This window comes from Bubalus kerabau, chromosome 8, assembly GCF_029407905.1.
Source record: "Bubalus kerabau isolate K-KA32 ecotype Philippines breed swamp buffalo chromosome 8, PCC_UOA_SB_1v2, whole genome shotgun sequence".
NCBI classification, from domain to species: domain Eukaryota; kingdom Metazoa; phylum Chordata; class Mammalia; order Artiodactyla; family Bovidae; genus Bubalus; species Bubalus kerabau.
The window spans coordinates 70,931,983-70,953,262 of NC_073631.1; the positions used below are offsets into that span (position 1 = coordinate 70,931,983).

At 39.3% G+C, this 21,280-nt stretch overlaps 1 protein-coding gene across 11 annotated transcripts in view; it reads right to left on the reverse strand.

Moving 5' to 3' along the window:
• Positions 1–21,280, reverse strand: part of CREB5 (cAMP responsive element binding protein 5) — a 441,056-nt gene that overhangs the window by 350,102 nt on the left and 69,674 nt on the right. For 2 of the 11 annotated variants that reach the window (XM_055590513.1, XM_055590510.1), the window contains 2 exons: positions 10,233–10,304; positions 4,252–4,345 (listed from right to left, as the gene is read on the reverse strand). In XM_055590513.1, the coding sequence (XP_055446488.1) occupies positions 4,252–4,345; positions 10,233–10,286 (148 nt within the window). In that variant the 5' untranslated portion in view covers positions 10,287–10,304. Of the gene's footprint in view, positions 1–4,251; positions 4,346–10,232; positions 10,466–10,643; positions 10,707–10,751; positions 10,802–10,942; positions 10,960–12,280; positions 12,299–21,280 lie in introns of those variants that run through there. The other 9 variants (XM_055590514.1, XM_055590515.1, XM_055590511.1 and 6 more) reach the window with 9 other exon arrangements.

Genomic DNA, 21,280 nt, shown 5'->3' on the forward strand with positions numbered 1-21,280 from the left:
TTTGATCATCATTTGCAAACCAGATAGATCTGATGTGATGTGGTAGTTGGTAATTTTGTGTGTATACTGTCCTCAGTAGATTCCCATTTCAAACTTGGCACCTAAAAACCTTTGCTATCACCACTTTCCTCACCAAGAAATTACCACCTATCAGATTAAGAATAGCTAAAGGGAATGATTCATGCCCCTTATCACATCAGGAACTCTGGACATGTATCATATGGCCCAAATAAGGGTGGAAAGACCAAGGTGGGAGGGGATGGGAGTCTTTGCCCTCGGAAGCCAACACCACCACTCATATTCATGTCCCCACTAGTACTGACCCCTTAGAAAGAAAGGTTTTATGTTTACTCTCCACCCATAAGAGCAGACTCATCTTCATAAAACACCACGACTGCCACTGGTATTAACCTGACTTGTGGTGTGTCAAAGATTGTTTACAGTCATTTTGAGTAGTAAATACTACCCGCCCTAAATAAAATGGGCTCTATGGCAAAGCTATGAAATTATTTCAGATCTTACAATTCTTTGGATATTCATCCATGAGGAATATATCTGTGGTATCTTAATAACTTCCCTAACTGCAATATTTGCAATTAATGAAGGATGAAGTGATTTTCCAAAAATTTAGGTTAGCCAGATATCCTGAAATCAGTGATAAACATACCTACCATACATTATCTCCTTAATACATGTCAAACTCCTATTCATCCGAAATAAAATTTTGTATAATCGAATATTGCTTGAAAAAAAAATAGCCCAGGAGGGACTTAAACATTTTTGCCCTGATGACGCTCACTGATTTAAGATTTGATTTATACTATTTTTATTTTTACTATATTTCAAGCTGTACAAAATTATTAATCTTTATGAGAGGCCACAAAATAGGCTTAAGGGACATTAAGAAATAAAATCTTAATGAACATATTTTAATAAAAATATATTCTGAAACTTTTGATAAATTCAAATCCAAGTAATCAAGATATACACAAATAAAATTTCAATCATATTTACAATCATAATCTAGTATGCTAAAACTGTGTTTGAGATAAATATATATAAAGACTTTCTTGAGAAAAAATAGCAAGGCAAAAATACCCAGTAAATAGCCTATTACAATTCACTGCGGACAAATTGACATATGATGTGTAGTTGACCTCAACCCCTGGAGTTGGACTGAAGAGCTCTGCATTCTGTTCCAGCAAGAAAATTCTGCAAGATTACAAACATGCAGTGTGGGTAGCACATTTTAAAATTTAACACTCAATTTCATTGGGAGTATGAAATGGCCTCCTACCAGCTTCAACATAAAACCTGAGAAAGCAAAAAAATATATACTTTTATATTATTCATGCTGTTTTTCCTCATTTATTTCTCTCTTCATTTTCTTATTCCAAGTTCAGTATAATAAAAATCAGAGTGACTTTTCTCTCAATAGTTTTCCATCTGACAATGCCAATTATCACCAGCAACAATTCTTATCAAACTAGTAAGAATCTGGTAGGAATGACTGAAAAGCTGCAAGACCTTCATCAAAAATCTGATTATAGAAAATCTATAGACATGTTCACACATCTTTAGCTTTTTTTTCAGACCTTCAGATGGGGCTCCCTTTAGGGTCACCCTAGCAGTCTGTCTGAGAGACACTACAGTAATTCTTATCTCTATCTCTGAAAATCTCCCGATATTCACCATTCCCTCTTCCCTGATGGCTCAGATGGTAAAGAATCCTCCTGCAATGTGGGAGACCTGGGTTCGATCCCTGGGTTGGGAAGATCCCTGGAGGAGGGCATTGCAACCCACTCCAGTATTCTTGCGTGGAGAATCCCAAGGACAGAGGAGCCTGGCGGGCTACAGTCCATAGTGTTGCAAAGAATGGAACATGACTGAGCGACTAAGCACAGCATCCTCACACTCACTTAACACTCCCTACCCCAAGGCAGCCTATTTTAAGGATCCTGTTTGGGATAAAATAAAGGGTGAACTTATTATTTTAAAATATTGGGGATTCCAAAGTCGAATGCCTTGCTATTTGCATATATATATGTTCATTGTTGAACTGTAAGGTAACACCACATGTGACTCTACTGAACTTCATAAATGATCAAAACAAAAGAACAGACCACCCTTCCTAATCCTTCTAGGCTTTCATAATTCTTAGAAATTTGAGTTTCTGCATCTCTGTTTCTAGACCTAAGGAAAGACAAAGCTGTTTCTGAAGAGCCAGCTAGTTCAATGAAAACAAACAGACTGAGAAAGGTATTGGGGAAGGGTGTGGGGGGAGGGTTGAAGGAAAAGGCTGCCTTTGAACTCAAGAGTCTTCCAAACTATAGTACATCTGCACTATTAACAAGTACAGGCCTGATTGTGAACATGTGTGGGCAGTCCCATCACTGAAAGTATTTGATCATATGTATCAGCTGAGGAAGCCTGACAGTGCAGTAGCTGGTGTGGGTCAGAGGGTTAGAAGTGCAGAATCAGGGGCTCTATTTCTGCCCTGTTGGGAGGCCTGGCATGCTGCAGTCCATGGGGTCGCAGAGTCTGATGCGACTGCGCAAAACTGAACTGAACTGGGGAGTCTGGGAGAGCTGCTCCCTCTCCCACGTCCCTCCACCTCTTCAGTAAAATGTGGCTTGTAATGATAACCTGTCTGACAAAACTCTTAGAGGGTTTACTGATAATACTGATAATAAAGTACTTGTAAAATTTAAGTGCCATAGAAATGCTCAATTATTGGAGCCAGTTTTGCCTGGGCAGTCAGTTTCTCTTCTGATATCTTTAAAAACATGTTTATGGGTGTATGATTTTTTTCACGATGCCAGGGAGACAGCGGCTTGAGCAAATTATTTCTAGCCTAAGAAGGGAAATGCTTTAATTACCCTTGTTGGGTTCATGAAATACTTTCACTTAATACTTTCATTGTATCTTGGCAGATAAAATCATTCCCATTTTATAGAAAAAGAAACTGAAGCCCAGAAGTGTTCACCAACTTACTCAAGGTCATCTGGCCAGACTAGAATTCAAGTTTTCTCACTCTTTGTGAGAAAACTGGCACTCTTTTGTCAAAATGGGACAGAATGGCAATTAATTGATAGATTAGCCTTATTTATTTCTGCTCACATTTGCTGAGTACTCGCTATATTTCCATCATTATCTCATTTAATTTCCTAATTATGAAGCAGGTACTGTTTCTTAAGGAAACTTTCACTGATTAGTTCAACCAGAAAGAGAGCTCCTTCTACTAAAGTCACATAGCATTCTTCCTTACAATGCTCTTTTGATACGTATCATGGACAGTCTTCCGTTTTAGCTAAGTTTTCATACACACACACACACACACATACTACATTATGATATCCTCAAAAATAGTAATCATATCAATCTTTGAGGCTCCATGGCACTCAGAATGGTGCAGAGTGCATTCAGTTCAGTTCAGTTCAGTCACTCAGTCATGTCCCACTCTTTGCGACCCCATGAACCACAGCATGCCAGGCCTCCCTGTCCATCACCAACTCCTGGAGTTTACCCAAACTCATGTCCATTGAGTTGGTGATGCCATCCAACCATCTCATCCTCTGTTGTCTCCTTCTCCTCCCACCCTCAATCTTTCCCAGCATCAGGGTCTTTTCAAATGAGTCAGGTCTTCACATCAGGTGGCCAAAGTATTGGAGTTTCAGCTTCAACATCAGTCCTTCCAATGAACACCCAGGACCGATCTCCTTTAGGATGGACTGGTTGGATCTCCTTGCAGTCCAAAGGATTCTCAAGAGTCTTCTCTAACACCACAGTTCAAAAGCATCAATTCTTCGGTGCTCAGCTTTCTTTATAGTCCAACTCTCACATCCATACATGACTACTGGAAAAACCATAGCCTTGACTAGACGGACCTTTGTTGACAAAGTAATGTCTCTGCTTTTTATGCAGAGTGCATTACCAATGCTCAATTAATATTTGTTGCTTGAGTAATTACAGATATGTGATTAAAAAAAATACATGGATACAAGTTTCATAGCAATAAATATTTCACATTACAGAAAAATGAGAAGTCATAGAGCTCCAATTATTTTAGTAAACACTACGTTAGCTGATTACATTTCTTCTTACCATTATTTTAAGTCTCAGCTATATCTTAGAAATGTATATTTTCAAGGCTCAGAATTTGCCAGTGGAAAATCATTCTATTACGCAGAACAAGTATCTCACGTGTGGCTGATCTGCTCACCCAAGCCTCTTTGCCTGATGGCTCCTTACCTGATAACATATTGTCTGTTTTTATTGAGGGAAACTTCAAAGTCATTTCATGCTTGTGCCTATGAATCATCAGATGATCCTCTGTTGGGAAGCGCTGTCAGACAAAATATAAAAGGGAGAGAGGAAGGGAGCCATTCAGTTTTATAATAAATATTTGCCATCACAGAGAAAAAGATTTATTCAGCATTGCAAACGTGACAGGCAAAACAAAAAGTTAGTTCTGAAAAAGTGTGAAAGCATGGTTGGTAAGTAAAATGACAAATTATTTTATGCAAGCACATATGCATTCATATCAGACTTTGGGAAAGAATTCCATGTCATGCTTAATTATTTGCTGTATATCTACAAATGTACCCCATGACATTTGCATACTATGTTTCTGTATATGAAGATGTTGAACACTGATTATCTCAGTAATCATAATTATACATATGATATATAGTAATAAGACAAATTGCTTTTAATGTTCTATACTCCCTACAGTGTAGTAAACCAACACTTTAGTTTTAATTTTCAGAGAATGACACTATTATTGTCAAAATGCTGTGCCCAAATGTATTCAATTGTCTGGCTTCAGGTCATATGATGGGATTAGATTTCCTAGCCCTCTTGTGGTTGGGTGGGGCCATATGAGTGGTTCTGCCCATTGAGTCATGAATGGAAGTGACATGTCACCCAGATGTGAGCATCAACTTCCTGGAGCAAGATCCTTTCCCTTTTAGCATGGCCAGTCACAGTGGCCTCTCAATCATCCTAAATCTCTGGAGGATTATGAAGAGCATCTCCAAATTCTAAGAATTATGAAAAATGTCCTGTCAATCTATAATTGAAATGTATGCTTGGGCAACTGAAATCAGTCTTTACTGTGTCAAGCCACCTAAGCTTTGAGCTGATTTGTTATTGCAGCAGAGCCTAGCTTATCCTGACTCACACTGGTACATTTCAATAACTAAAATTAACTGAATATTTGCCTTATCAAAGTCAAATGAAAACACAACAAAAGACAATTAGGTCTGCTAAATGTTTCCTAGGCTTTGACAATTTAGAAAATCTTTCAGAGTATCCCAGCACCACAGGATAGTGGTTATACATTTCAATTACCATTGTATACTAGAATAGAAATCTTTTCTGCAAATAATATAATTTGTATTCAAGGGAATGAGAGGATTCACTAGGCTAAATTCATTGGACTATTTCAAAAGTAGTTCTTCAAATAAATATCATTCATTTCTTTGTCATTTGTATAACATAAATTGGAGAGTATAGAAGTTGCAAAGCATGGTGATAATGCCGTATTTCTAAATACACGGAAGTCTCCATGACGTGTGGGTTTTTCCTGCAGGATCACCTATTTTCTTGGTCCTCTAACACCACAGTAGAATGACTGCATCAAATATGTTACAATACCATGTGTGACTTAGACACATAGATTAAAGTTCTTAAAGTCTTTCTGTCAAAAGCCTTATCATAATTTTTGTATAATATATAACCAAAAACAACATGGTAGCAGGCTTCATTTGCAGCCATTTGGACAGCCATTTTTGGCTCCATAAAATAATAGCCTAAAATAGAATATAAACAGAAAAAAATAGAATATAACTTATTATATACTAATAATAATTTCCATAATATATCATAGTAACCATAATTATCTTCCAAAAGAGACAATATAGGATATCTTGAATTTTCTTTTTACATTTGGTAGGAAAGGAAAAAAAAAAAAAAAAGAAAGTTAAAGTGTTAGTTGCTCAGTTGTGTCTGACTCTTTACAACCCCATGGATTGTAGCCCACTAGACCCCTCATTCCATAGAATTCTCCAGACACAATACTGAAGTAGGTAGCTATTCCCTTCTCCAGGGGATTTTCCCAACCCAGGAATGGAACCCAGGTCTCCTGAATTGTAGGCAGATTCTTTTATCATTTGAGCCTTTCCATAATATCTCATATTAACTATAATAATGTTCCAAAAGAGACAATATAGGACATTTTGAATTTTTTTTTACATTTGGTAGGAAAAGAGCAACAAATTATAAATAGCCAAAATGTACAGTCTGCAACAGACACAGAGCTGAGAGAGGCCACTGGAACTTAAAACATGGTTAATGCAGAGAGCAAAGGAACACTGAAATTAACATTGGACTTTGTGAGATTAGAAAGAGCACAAGAAACTTGTCTCTCCTCACTTGTGGGACACAGTTAATTTATAAGGAGCCATAACACATACATAAAAATCTCCCAGATATTACAAGCTGTTCCTAATAGAGCAAAGGTTCTTTCCAATTAGGGAAAAGGGTGGGGGAATCCATCCATCACCTCCAACACCGTGCAAGCACTCATAATCCATACTTACTTACACTTCCAATTCCCAGCCATCCTTTCTTCTCCATGCAGGTTCCCAGGCTATGGAATGCGGCTAAAGTAAATGTTATGATGGACTGATTCCCTAACACCCCACCAGGAGACCCTTGGAATCACTGACCAACTACTATATATTCTTAATTCTAATTTCTCTTCAACTGAAAGATGATCATATTTTTATAACAGCTTGTCAAGAAAAAACACTTCCACATTAAAGAGAGACATCAAGTTGTAGATTTATCTTCACATTCAAATTTAGAGGGTGTTGAAAAAAGAGGCTTGGAATTTTACCTTAAAACCAAGAAACAAATTCTTATTTCTCATGTTTGTCCAACTATTACATCAGTTCACTTAGCCTTCTCAAGGAAATGACCTGCTTTCACTGAAGCTGAAGATCATTTGAAATGCACCCCTTCAACCTTTATTATCACCTCCATCTTAGAATCTGCATTAACTTCATAGGTTCTATTTCCGTTCTCTCCTGTCTCAGAGGAATGAGCACCCCCATCTCCTTCACAGGATCCTCTACACACCTATCTCCTGAGGATGGAGTCAAGCTGTGATCCTTCAAGTCAGCATGCTCACTCCTCCTTGCCCTTGACAAAATCCAGCCTGGAGAGCCCTGACTTTAAAAAGAACCTTTCTCAAGCTGGTGCCTTCTCTAGCTACCATTATATCACTCTGCTTTCCGTCACTCCCTAGCACTCTTGAAAGACTCCTCTATGCTGGCCACCTCCACTTCCTCACCACCCACTCACTCGGTAATCCCTTCCAATCTGGCCCTCAACTGGACTCCTCTCTCATAGGTCGCCGGCAGGCACCCAACTGCCAAACCCAACAGCCCCTGCTCAGGCCTCTCGCTATCCCAGCTCTAGCAGCATCTGACACCAGTGACTACACGTCTGTAACATTTGTTTATTTATACCCTGCCTGATTCCAAGAAGGAGAAAAGATGGCTTGTAGCAATACCTAAAATAGAAAGGGAGAGCATCACGTAGAAGTAGGTGATCCCCCCAAAGGAAACAGATCAGAAAAGAAACAAGGCTAAAGCCAAAATGCAAGGCATTGGGGTGTCACTCTCAACAGGGGCAATTTAGCCCCCGAGGGGACATTTAGTAATGTCTGGAAACATTTCTGGTTGTTACAACTGAGGAGTGCTCATGGGATCTAACAAGTAGAGTTCAACAATGCTGCTAAGTATCCTATAGAGTGCACAGGGAGGGCTTCCCCAGTGGCTCAGTGGTTAAAGAATCTGCCTACAATGCAGGAAACATGGCAGGAGCCATGGGTTCAATCCCTGGGTCAGAATGATCCCCTGAAGAAGGAAACGGCAATCCACTCCAGTATTCTTGCTTGGAAAATCCCATGGACAGAGGAGCCTGGCGGGCTGCAGTCCAGGGGGTCACAAAGAGTCAGATACAACTCAGTGTCTAAAACAACAACAACAATCCTTTAAAAGCACATGTTCTTAGTTACCACCATCACAAAGGCAGAATTGTGACTGAGATTGAGTTTGTTATCACTCACAGACATTATTTGAGCCTTTCCATGCCAAGGACAAATGGAAACTTTCTTTCACTAACAAGTAGTTCACAAAGGCAGCAACTTAGCGACTAAACAACGACATGACAGTGCATAGGGAAGCCCCCCTAACACCACAACAAAGAATTATTCAGCCCCAAATGTCGGTAGGGTTGAAAACAGGAAATTTCCACCACACTGTCCAATGGCCACTGTGCACTTTTCTGACTTATCCAAATGCTGGATGCAGCTAAGCCTTCCTCAAAGGCTCTCTCTACCATCGTTCACAACCCTGGAATATCCTGAAACCCTAACTCGCCATGAACCTTCTTTGGCCTTTGGTAAATCTCTCGAGGATCCCTTTCCCTTAAATGCCCCTTCCACAGAGGAAACCCCATTATCCTCCCCCAAGTAAAGTAAATCCCCCTATGATATTTTTCAGGGTGACCTGTGTTCTCCTTTCATGGAAAACTGCAGTTCATTAATTAATTGATGATGTGACCATGTGGTTCCACAGATGATGGTTAGGCTAGAAGCTCTGTGGGGGCAGGATGCATGGGTTTTATTTACACAGCCGACCCCTGGAAAGTGTGTTGAGTGTCTCAAATTGAACAAAACTTAATGTCACATTTTCACAGCCAAAGCAAAGCAAACTACTCAAATTATTGGATTTTTTGTGGCTATCAAAACTCCTCCTTAAGAAAACTAGGTAGAAATCAGTTTTAACTTAGATAAGGTAACTTTCTGCATTCACAATGGAGAGTCATGGTCTAGCAGAATTTTATTCAGTACAACAACCTATCTATGTCTTCCCAGTGTTTCCTATTTCAAAAGGACCTCCAAAACCAGCCCCAAATAGTTGAATTTCAAAATAATTTTCTCTGCTGCTTTATTTATAGAGTGAAAACAAGCATTCACACAAAAGCCCTTGCAGAATCTACTAGAACCCAAGCAAAGGATGCTGGTTTCTTAGCCAGGGTCTGATGTCACCAGCAGCATCACAGGGCAATAACATTTCATGTTCCCATGGCATCTTCCCCCCAGGAAGCTTCCAGAACCCTCCTCATACTCTCTGGGGTGATAAAATGAAAGGGTCCTTAATGGACGTCGCCTCTCATTGACTCACAGACATGGTTCCACACTGTGCCACCAACCTCACAATGTAAACAGACAAAAATATGGGGCTTGATTCCACTTGAAACTACTGGGCACTTTAGAGAAAGAGAGCATAACTACCCACATGCCTGTGCTCTGAGTTCTAAGCTTGCTGTTTATCCCATAAAACGAAGATCTTGGCACGAGAGCACCATGTGCAGTCATTTTCCAATGACTAGACCTTGGAGATATCCAAAGGGTCAAGGGTAGAAAAAGTCTTCATCAAGTTCCAAAGGGAAAATGCCAAACTCTGATTTTAGATGATGGGTGTTTCCAATGTCTTTCAAAGACGGGGGTTCTAATATACTAATAGCCGCAGTCATCATAGCAACAGTGGATCTTAACTGAGCACAATGCGCTGGTCCTTTACTAAACACTCAGCACATAGAACTTCATCTAAACCTCACATCTAATCCACTTGATAGGAACCACTGGAGACCAAAAGAGGGTTAATCCAGCACAGCAGGCCAACTTCTTCTCTTAAAGATAAGTGGAAAAACTGTGGGTTCTAGAAGAGTCTAGGAGTTTTATTTCACTCAAGTGGGAAAACAAAACAAAATCGAATTCAGTCTCTGACGGTGAGCTATTTCACCAGTAATCCAACGGCCCAGAATTTAAGTGGCTATTGTCAAAGCAGGCGCCCTCTTTCCCCTAGTCTGAAATATCAATCCTGAACATCTGGTGGACAGGATTCGGCTGGCTTACTTCCCCGGGAAAGTTATGGGGGGAAATGGCCAACACCAATGTATCGCAGAGGCTGGGCGGGAAGTAGTTCAAACTATTCAAAGTGGAAAATGATGATGGTGGTGGTGGCAGTGGCGGTGGTGAGAATATCTTGGTATAAGAAGGAAAGCCAGCAGTAAGCATGATGGCCAAGTGAGAGGTGCCTCCCTGTGGGCAGGTACTGTGTCCCCTGCAGGCAGGGCAGAGGACCCCCCACACTCACCTGGGAGCAGCCTGGGGCACTGCAGACAAACGGCCTCTCCTGCTCCAAATTCATCTTGGATTCCTCATAAATCTGAAGGGTCAGGGAGAAAGGGAGGAAGGAAAACAGAAATTCGTGAATATCTCCTGCTTCTACCTGAGAAACATGAGAAAAGCAGCGGTTCGGAGCACTCTCCTCTGCTAATTCCCACATTAGATGAGGAAAACGTGAACACGAACAATAGGTCCTGCCTGGCTGAGGTTTATTAGGCTCCCTGAAAGCTGAGTTCCTATTATATTTTATCGGATGTATATTTACTGCACTTTGAGGGGAAAATTGCCAACAAAATGCAACTCCAAAAATGTCTGTTATGGCAGAAATTCTGTCTGTAATAACAGCCATCAGGTGTTATTTCCAGGTAAGACCCTTCACCTATGCAAGAAGGTTCCTAGGCAAAGATTGCATCAGTCCTTTGGGGTTGGCTGCTTAAGAGAGCAAGAGGAGGGTAGTTACTGGGCAATCATCAGTGTGAGGACCAACCCTGAACATCAAATTATTCTCCCATGATCACCCCACTGAGCTTTCGTATGAACAAGGTAGCTACTGCCAGCTTAGCAAATGACCCTGGTGGTGAGCCTTAAATTCCCTTTCATTTCAGGCATTTGATGATACCTCAACAAAAACTATCCAAGTTGTGCAAGGATGAAATCAGAAAATACAAAAAGCATTACCTTAAATATTCCATTAATTTGGTTTTACAGGCTGATTTGAAATTAAAATTAGATTAAAGGGGCTGCCTCTCTGATCTAGATAAGTTATCTGGAATAAGGTAGCTTTGCAGGGAAAAACCTTATGTTATGATCACAGACATATGTTAAATTACAGTGGGGTCTTTTCTTAAGTGGGGCTTAGGCTCTAAGGTAAGTTCATTAGGCAAAAATCGAGTATAATCAAAATTATCTTTGCAAATCACCCCCAAACCAATAAAAGTACAGTATACATGATTGTGTAGTTACTAATCTATATAGCAACCTAATTTTTAAAAAATATACGATAAGAAGTACTAGGCAGTTGAAGTTCCTCAATTTAAATAGTTTTCTAAATCATAATTTTCTTTTTGCCAATTTGCAACTGAGTTTAAATAAGCTTCACGTGCTGCTGGTGGGGCACGGCTTTATTATAGAACTAAAACCTACTGTTCTGTCTCTACACAAAGGAAGTGATGTGCTTCCTTAGAATGCTACTTCTAAGTGATTCCAAGAGTCTCAAGTCACCTTCACTCTTGCAGAGGAAACTCGGCTTCACTCATGGAATAGTTACCCTTCATCCAAGAAAACTCTATTTATCATCTTGCAAAAACAACCAATTTTAATTTGTCTGTCATTAAACCCTTCCCCAAACACTAATATATCCACATATATTCTTTGGGAAATAGAGGTATACTTTCACTTATCTGAAACACAAAGGGAAAAAGACTTGCCTTAGATAATACTCCCAGTTAGACATTAAAAAGAAAACAAATTTTACAATGTAAACTCTCTTCACATCACTATTCATCCTCATACAACTTTCAGCAAGTAATACCCTTTCCACTCTCCATTTGAAATTACTAGTCACCTTACCAAGGCAGTAATGTAGCATAATTTTATAGCTTTCTTGTTTTATGCATATTATTTAAGCTTTTTTACTCTATTATATTTAGATGACAAAAAACTACAAATATCTTTAGAAGCTTTCCACTTGTTCTTGTCTGAGGAAAGTCATGAGCAACTAAAATGATTTCTCACGTCTCATTGTTCAAAAATTTTGCCATCACTTATCTCAGAGCATCCCTCTTCACCCCGTGAGTGCTGACAACTTACTTCTAAGCCTCCAAATAAAGACTGACTTTAACACTGAGAAAATGATTTTGATCCAAGATAGAACTAACAGCAAGGTAATTGGGTTACCATTAATATTAAATATGCCTTGATTTTCTAGTGAACTTTTTAAAACACTTTCTTGGAATTTTTCTATCTCTGCATCCATGATCTGCCTGACCATTACCAGGTCGCTCAGCGGTTTCATACCTTAATTTCCCCTCCTTTACAATGGGGATGTGAATATCAGTCTTCAGCTCCTTCATCCTTGTATCACATGGACCAGTTAGGGAGCCCTTTATAAGTTATGGAGAAAGGTCTGTGTATTTAAGTGTGTGTGTTTGGAAGTGGTGGGAGGAGACTTTGTGGACAAATATTATGGAACCTCACTCTAATATTAACTATTCCTTATGCATAAAAGAGAAGTAGGTAAGTCTTTCTTGGACATCACTTAAGAACTTTAGCTGCTAAGGTAACCAAAGAATGCCAGTATTAATCATTTTATTAACCAATATTAAGATTACATGACAGTAAAATGAAAAAGTTCTGAAAAAGTGCCATATAAATACATGTATGGCTTACATCTGAAAGAAGTAGTGATGATGATTAATGTCCAGCCAATAGAAGTGGTCAAGATTGGAAGTGCTACTGCTGGAGGTTAAAGAGATTAATTAATAAGCTAAAAAGAAGAGAGAGACTGACCAGGCCTTGTCACATCAGTATGACAAAGAAGTATTTTTCAGCTATATTCACAACTCTGTCCCAAACCTTAGTCCACCTAAATGCTGACTTTTCCCATATATTCAGGCCCTTAACAGTAAGTTTAGCAATTCTGCTTTATGTCAACATGACCTAACCTATTTTAATTATTGGGTATAATTTGCATATGAACTGCAGTAAATATCACGGTCATATGATGCTAGTGGTAGGAGACTGGACCAATGTTTAGTTTTTTAAAAAAAAGTTCAGGCCTATAGATTTACGCTGTCTTATCAAGCCTTCATTGTCTGAACACCACATTTAGAGGAATAGGGCTGATCAGCAGACTGCTGAGTCTGCCTTCAAATAGAGTTCAGTTTATCATGTTCAACTGAGTTACCAGTTATTGTATTATTTTATTATTTAAACATAAATGAATCTGTGTCAATATATTACATGCTATGGATCTATGAAAAAAAGGTTTTGGCAATGTACTACTGGCATAATAAGTCCTAAGGTAGAATGGCAATTGTTAAAATTAAAGAAGTTTTCAGCGATTAATAGGGTCTGAGTGGGTGTATATACATATATGGGTGTGTGTGTGTGTGTGTGTGTGTGTGAAACTCTGATGCTCTGATGCTCTGTGTTCCCATATTTACCCTCTGTAAACAGCATACCCTTGCTCATTCCATTCTATGTGGGTGTTGGTGAAAGTTTTACTAAATAGTAGCACTCTACCACACAGGCTTCATTACTTTTATCAACCAGCATGGTCTGGTTTGATGTATTAGTCAAGAGCCGTGATCTATTTTTATGGTCTATCATTATGGTTCTTTTCAAGCACATATTGTAATAATTATTCTCTCAAACAGACTTCTACTAAAGCCCTGTGTATATTCTTTTATCATACATCAAGTGGGGGGCAAATTACTCAGACATGATTTTAGCCAGGTTGTTCCGCATTTGGTCCTCAGAAGTCAGGCCTCATCTTCTCATTTCCCATTCAGTTGTTTTACTAGCTGGGATGTTTTAATGAACCTGGTTTTGCTTGGCAACCTCCATACTCCAGGCTTCACTTGCAGAGAGCTGCCATAGTAGGCGTTCAATAAATATTTGTGGAATGGGTAATGAATCCTGAATCATCACAATAAACCGTCTCAAACAGCTTGCTTTTTTCCTACTCCTAAGGCAGTGGTCCTCAAACTTTTTGGCCCATAGCCAAGTTTTCAACAAGGCAAGAGGTTATGCAGGCCTATAATTCCACCTGTTCCCAGTTATGACCAGAGAAAAAAAATCTCACCAGATTCAATGAAAAAAAAAGTCAAAGTTGCTTTTGGTGAAAGTAACAGGCTAGTTTTCATTAAATTGCACATGTAAATTACTAATTCATTATGAATTCAGTCTATTAATACTGTCATAGACACTGAAACCACTGGAGTCCAGTCTATTAACCATGTGTGGATTGTGTATGGCACCCAGAGAGGGTCTTTTGAGTAATACTGAGTGAGCCCATATCTTTGGTTAAATACAGTAATAATTGTGGAGGGAGCTGTCTAATCATTTAAGAGTTTCTTTACAAATAGTACTACTTTTTTGTTCCTCTTTTCCAAAGTTCAGCTTCAGTGAACAAATGCCTCAAGAGTCTAATTTCCCTTCAAATTTTTGGAAAACAATACAAAACCCTAATAACAAACCCAAATGTTGTATAAAGCAGTGAGTAGAGGTTTTTCACAGTCCACAAGGAGATGACAGGTTTGATTTACAATTCAAACCCTAAACTGCCACTGGATTCCACTGGCCTCTCAATGAGCAAGAAACTCTTTCATTGTTCAGTGTTTGACCCCACAAATTCCTCCTGGTCTAAAATGGGAAATCTTCCACAATGGCTGATGCAATCCATTCAAATGCTTTGCCGGGCATTTTAGGGATATACTTGGAATTACCACTTCACAGAGGGCAAACACGGCAAAACACAAATACTATAAAAAAACTTGTATACTCCATACAAAATACTGTCAATATGTCTTTTAAAACTTACGAGTCACAACTGAGCCCAAAGGGGAAAAACCCACATCATCTGTTTTGCTGGAATCAACCAAGACTGATGCCTCTCCATCTAAATCATGGTAGGCCATTACTGATTCTTAGTTCACAGCAAACTCCAATCTCAGTGGAATGGTCCAAATTTCCCCAATAACAGCAAATAGATTCATACAGTGATATGGGATTTGGAATAGTAAGAGACTAAAAATGTTGTTTTAATCTGAAAATCTGGCATGCGCTTTTATCAACACCAAAAGTTCTGGGAGCTCCAAAGCCACAAACTGTAAACATAAATAAGTACAGATAATACTGATAAGCCTCATCAACTTTGGTATTCTTAATCTGGACATGAATGCATTTAGAGATCTGAAAGGGGGCTTGCATTTTAATAGTGATGTTAACAACCTCCATCAGCCTTTATTGCCCTATGATGAGCCTGGACTCAGTCGTCTTGGCAAGACTCCTGAAACAGATCTTCTCTACCCCACTGAGGACTGCAGAAAGGGTTCTCGAGGAGGAAACAGGTCCTTCCTAAAATGCCAAGGTCAGGGGACAAACATCTTGAGTTCATCACACTGTATGAGAGTCCATATCAGTCTTACTTTGTTTCTGCAAACAAAGGGTATTTATTAAAACTAAATTAGTTAACGGCATAGCCAATTTATACTTTGTGTTTCTGAAAAAAAAGCAAATATGTCTCTCAATGTCTTGGTTAGAAAGGCAAAGATCCACACCTAATAATAACCCAACACAAATTCACTAAATGCATACACTAAAGTATTTTATTCTAAGATGCCTGATTCTACTCTAAAAGTCAGGGTGCAGGATGGTTCTTCCAACATGTGGCTAGCTATTGGAAATGAATTACATATTTAATTTGAGGTTGACATTATTTTGAAGGATATGGTAGCTTTCACTGTTTTATTTGCTCATCTGTAAAACAGGACCATTTTAGTAAAATATTGTAAAATAGGACCATTTATAGAGATATTAATTGAAAAATTAAATTTTGAAATTATTTAAATATTAATATTATTTTAATATCATATCTTCAAATAGAAAAATAAATACACTTGAATCTCAGTCCAAGAAAATCCATTACTTTGTGAGTGTGCCTTTGTATCCCTCTGCATGTGTGTGTGTCTCTCTTTGTTTTACTGTGTGTATCTTCTCTCTTGAAAATTCTGTGTCTCTATGTCTGTTTCTCTGTGTCTTTGTCTTGTTATATATGTCTTTGTCTGTCTGTCTGTCTGACACACATATACACACACACACACACACACACACATTTTATCAGATGTGCTCTTACTAGCTTTACTGGTAAAAAGATCTGGTATGCTTGTTTCCTGTTTCAGTGTTATTCTTGAAGTGGGCTGCAGCTAGAATCTGAATTTCATTGGGCTATTATTATTTGCAGCTGTGTGACCTTTTTAACCCTGCTTTTAAAGTGACATTTCAACCCTCAAGCTTGAAACGCCTTGAATGCTGCAAAGTTTTCAAACCAGAGATTTACACAGGGAAGAAGACCAAGGTTGGGACTCTACCTTCTAAGCAAAAATTTCAACAGAAGTTGGTGACAATGGGGTGTGTTGTTGGGCTGTTTATATCCCCAGGAGTCCTCAGCTCTATACATACCACTTGCAGCCATCCCATTCCAACCAGAATATCATTGTCCTTAAAAGATTTCCACCATCCACTGGTATCTCAAAAGTTCAGAGCCCCACAGCCTGAATCACAGACCTCTTTAGTGTTGTTTCACAGGCTGCATCACTCTGAAGGGACTGTCCAAAGCTCCTTTCGAACCAAGCCCACAGTTTCCAGGAGGAGGATTTATTTACAGCTTTTGTCTCTAGAAACTCACGGGGCCTTCCAACCTGGTCCTCACAGGAGAGAGAGCTGGGGACTCGCGTCCTCTCGTGTACTTTAGCAGAGGTTTGTGGTTTTATTTATGTGGCATTTATACTGTGTATGAGAAAACATTCCAGTGGGATTGGGTTTTCATATGTTAGATTCCTCTTTTTTTCTTAAGTTTTCCATATGTTTCTTTGGATATGAGCTCTTTTCAAAGTTACCGGCTAATTTCCACTTATGTTTCACACAGTCCTGTCTCATAGCTTTCCTACCTATGGGTTCAGAAGTTCAGAACATACTTGCTAAGCAACAGTGTGGGGCCTTAGAGGTGTTCGTCTCCGCAGGGTGTGTGTCTGTGCCCAAGGCCGTATATCTAAGTCCCTGTTCCTCTTCCTGCTCTCAACTAGCACAATACATTTTTGGCAGGACACACCCCATTTTGATGAAAAGTTTATTTGACATGCAGGTGGTTAACTAAACACTAGCTTAGAGATTCTCAGGTTTTGAAGGAAATACTGAATGTAACCAAATCACCTGCTTTGTTTCTGAGACTGAACCCAACATCCAAAGGCAGGCTGAAAACCAAAGTCTTCCTTTTTCCCTACTCCCAATATGAACAAACTGATGAGAAAAGAAGAAAAATAAACTGCAACAAGAGGTGATTGAGGGTTCAGCTGACCTTGTCATCTGTACCTTCCCAAAGAGTCTTCCCCTGCGATTTAAAATAATTGCCCTAAAAAATAAAATAATTGCCCTATGAAACTCTGAGGACAAACTATGATAGTAAAGAAATTAAATGCAAAACTGGGTATATTCTTCATTCTGGTCCAAAGTAACTTGCCTTTAGAAATTCAAGAAAAAGTTAGCAGTAGAAAGGAAAAGTTCTTTCTTTTCCTTTCTTGCTCTACTACAGTAAAATCTGACTTTAAAATTGTAACCCATTCCCAAATGGGATTACTCTGTCTCTGGGTAATTTTTCAGACATTTTGAGTGTATGTGGTTTTTAAACTGTTTTCATTTAAAATGATTATTTTAAAATATTCTGAAAAATCACAGCTCTCTAGTCTTGGCTTGCTTTTCACAGATTCAAATGATTTTTATTGGCTAGAACTGTTTTCTTTATATCTTTATTCTATATAAGTATCCTTACATCTCCAGCAACAATATATGCTTGGTCCATCTAATGCATGGGCTGAAGTATTCTTTATCAAAACATCTGAGAAGTTTCCTTCTTGTGCATGAATCAGGGCTACAGAATGTGACACTGTGTATGAAATACAGCACTGATCACACCAGACCTATCTGCTTTCTGCAAGGCCTATTTCATCTGAGTATCAAATCTTATGATTACCATTGCTGACTTACTAGGAAAAGACATTTGAGAGTTATGGTATCAAACTGAATGCTTTTTTTCCTTGACTCTAGAATAAAGCAATGCATTCCCAAGTCCTACCTAAAATAGCCAGCAGTTATGTTCAGAGCCTACCCCATCTCACTGTGTCAGTTAAATACAAGGTAAAAATACACTCAGAAGACTTGATTCAGACTCAAACCAGTCTATGTGTCAAATGTCAAGCATATCAACATTTGACAGGACTAGCAGGTCACTTAAAGGCCACATTATGGCAAAAATCTTTAGGCATCTGAAGAGTTTGTCATCATTCTAATAAAGTTCCCTCTCTAAATACAGGCAAAAGACACATTCTCATCTGTCTTCCTAGAGAAGGCATAATTTTCTTGCATGGCCCAGCAAGAGGACTTGTAAACATGCGAAGCCAAGTTCTAATTGCTGCTGTTTCTGGGGGTCACCCCAGTATCATTTAATAGGTGGGGGTCAGGGATACAAAACAGTCTGTGATGTGCAGAATGGGTAGCCCTGTGCACCAAGAAAGTTTCCTGACCCAATAGCTGATAGTGCAGCTTTTGCAAGAGTAAATCATAATATGAGTCCTACTGCTCTCTGGTTTAGAGGTAAAAAGCAGATAAGATAAGAAAATAGTAAGAGGGAGACAATAAAAACAAAGTCAACATAGAACAGAGGAAATGAAAATAAGAGACTAGACGCATACCCACCTCTTTATACTTTGCAAACAGCTCTGGAAAACGTAGGCTGAGTTAAGCTTAGGATGAGGCTAGATTCTATGCCAATAAAAACATTATGAATATTCAAAAAAGTATGTGAAATTATCATTCCCTCTCAGTGTGAAGGAGGACTGGGGACTTTTGCCAAAATTTAACTAAGCATAAGCATACGCTTTCAGGTTCAATCCAGAGCAGACAGATGAGTAAGCTAGAGGAGACTTTTTAAGTGAATTACCTCGCTTAGTTACCTACAGCCCCACTCTCCCATCCATTTACCACATTATTCTAAGCAGTACTGACTCAACAGTAGCAAAAACAGCCTTGGCCAAGGTGGAGATGGCTCTTGTTCAGATGCCCTTTCACTCTTGATAATTGCCTTGTTTATTTTATATTATTGCTGAGGACAGTGTCATCAAAAAGACCATGTTTTGTTTGGTTTTGATTTTCTTTTCCTTTTAAGTAGAGAGTGTCTTAAGCTTCTAAATTGTTTTCATGTTACTAGTTATCATCAGTCATCAGCTCATAGAATACATACTAGGAGAACACTGGCCTCCTAACCAACTTCAATACTTATTAATAGGCCAAAAACATGTTCATTGATGCATATCCCCTCGTGACTTAGATGAATCTGCCTGCAATGAGAGAGACCTGGGTTCCATCCCTGGGTCAGGAAGATCCCTTGAAGAAGGGAACAGCTACCCACTCCAGTATTCTTGCCTAGAGAATTCCATGGACAGAGGAGCCTGGTGGGCTATATAGTCCATGGGGTCGCAAAGAGTCAGATACAACTGAGCGACTTTCACTTTTTTTCATATATATATATATACGTGTGTGTGTGTGCATATATATATACACATATATATGTGTGTATATATATATACACACATACATACAAATACATACATATATAAATAAACACATACACATAATTTTTTTTCTCTTTTGGTCTAAGTTTACTTACTGATAAGCTAGAGTGTGTATGTGTGTGTGTATAGATATATATATATACTCACACACATATTACAGAGATTATTTCATCTCCATAAACTAGCTCAAGCCTCAAAACTGAGGCCGAGCCCTAAACATAACCCCAAGGAGGCCACTGAGCTCCAAGGAGGCAGAAGAAGAAAAGTCAGGTCTGGCTCACAGCATAAGTTCACCACAGTTATGGATCATTAAGCTTGTATTTTAAAAGTGCAGAAATCAGATGTATTTCTGAGAATCAGTAAGTCATTTCCACAGACTAGAAAAGTCCTTCATGTCTTTCTCAACTTCCTATTAAACAAAAGAGCCACTCACTGAAGCCTATAAACCCACTGCAACAACCTGGAAAAAACGACACGGAAAAAAAAAAAAAAAAAAGCCTTTTCCTTGAACCACCACCCACGAGAGGTTACACTGTACCAGACTCCAATTCATCAAAAGGTCCGAGCCATTAACAAAGAGGGGCCAACTCCCTCTCTCCCCAGGGCTCACCCCTAGACAACAGCTCCATTTTTCAGTCAACACTCCAAATCGGCACAGGAAAGGAAAAGGACTTTTTTTTTTTAATGCCCCTGCTCTCTCAAACCTGGGACCTTCCCCCCAGCTTGACTGTGGGCTCTCCGCTCAGGGGGTGGAGGTCAGGTCCTGGGAAACACCCTGAACCTCGACTCTTTGGAGAGGGAGAGGGAAGGGAGGCAGGGTGCAAGTGGCATCCAGAAGGAACCTAGAGGGGGCCCGTCAGACATTTCCATTGAAAGGCTTGGTAAAGAGGAAGGAGAAGCCCATGGGTGAACTCCAGATCTTCAACGATCCAATTCTAGAACCATCATAAGGCTTTGTTCACCAGGCTTCAGGGAAAGTGGCGTGTGGACAGTGATTCATTACCTGTCACCCTGAACTCGTTCCAAAGTGATTCAACTTCGGCAAGCAGTGGGACAGGATCAGAAACCAAGGACACTGGTCTCATTCATTCATTCTTTCCTTGCACAGTTACTAGGCACCTAGCAAGCACTAAGCTCCATGCTAAGAACAAGAAGGCTCCACAAAAAGAGCCCCTGCCCTTGGAGCAGCGACCATACAGTAGGGAGGGGACGCGTGTACAGATGCCTATAGAGGAAGGCAGAATTTTAAAGGCCATAAATTAGTTTTAGCAAATTTATGCTATGAGAGGTCAGAGGCTGTGAGAAAGCATGGCTATTTCATTAACTATATCAACTATAGCTAAACATTCCTCTTGATAAGATATCAATTCAAGGAACAAATATACACATAAAAGCACACACATACACCTTGAAGCAATCTTTTAATTGTACTAGAAGTAAGGGTTTTTTGTTTGTTTTAATTTGGGCTTTATTTTGCTTTTAATTCTGCTAAGTAAGACTACATTGGGCTTCCCTGGTGGCTCAGTTGGTAAGGAATCTGCTTGCAATGCAGGAGACCTGGGTTCAATCCCTGGGTTGGGAAGATCCCCTGGAGAAGGAAATGGCAACCCACTCCAATACTCTCTTGCCTGGAGAATTCCATGAACAGAGAAGTCAAGCAGGCTACAGT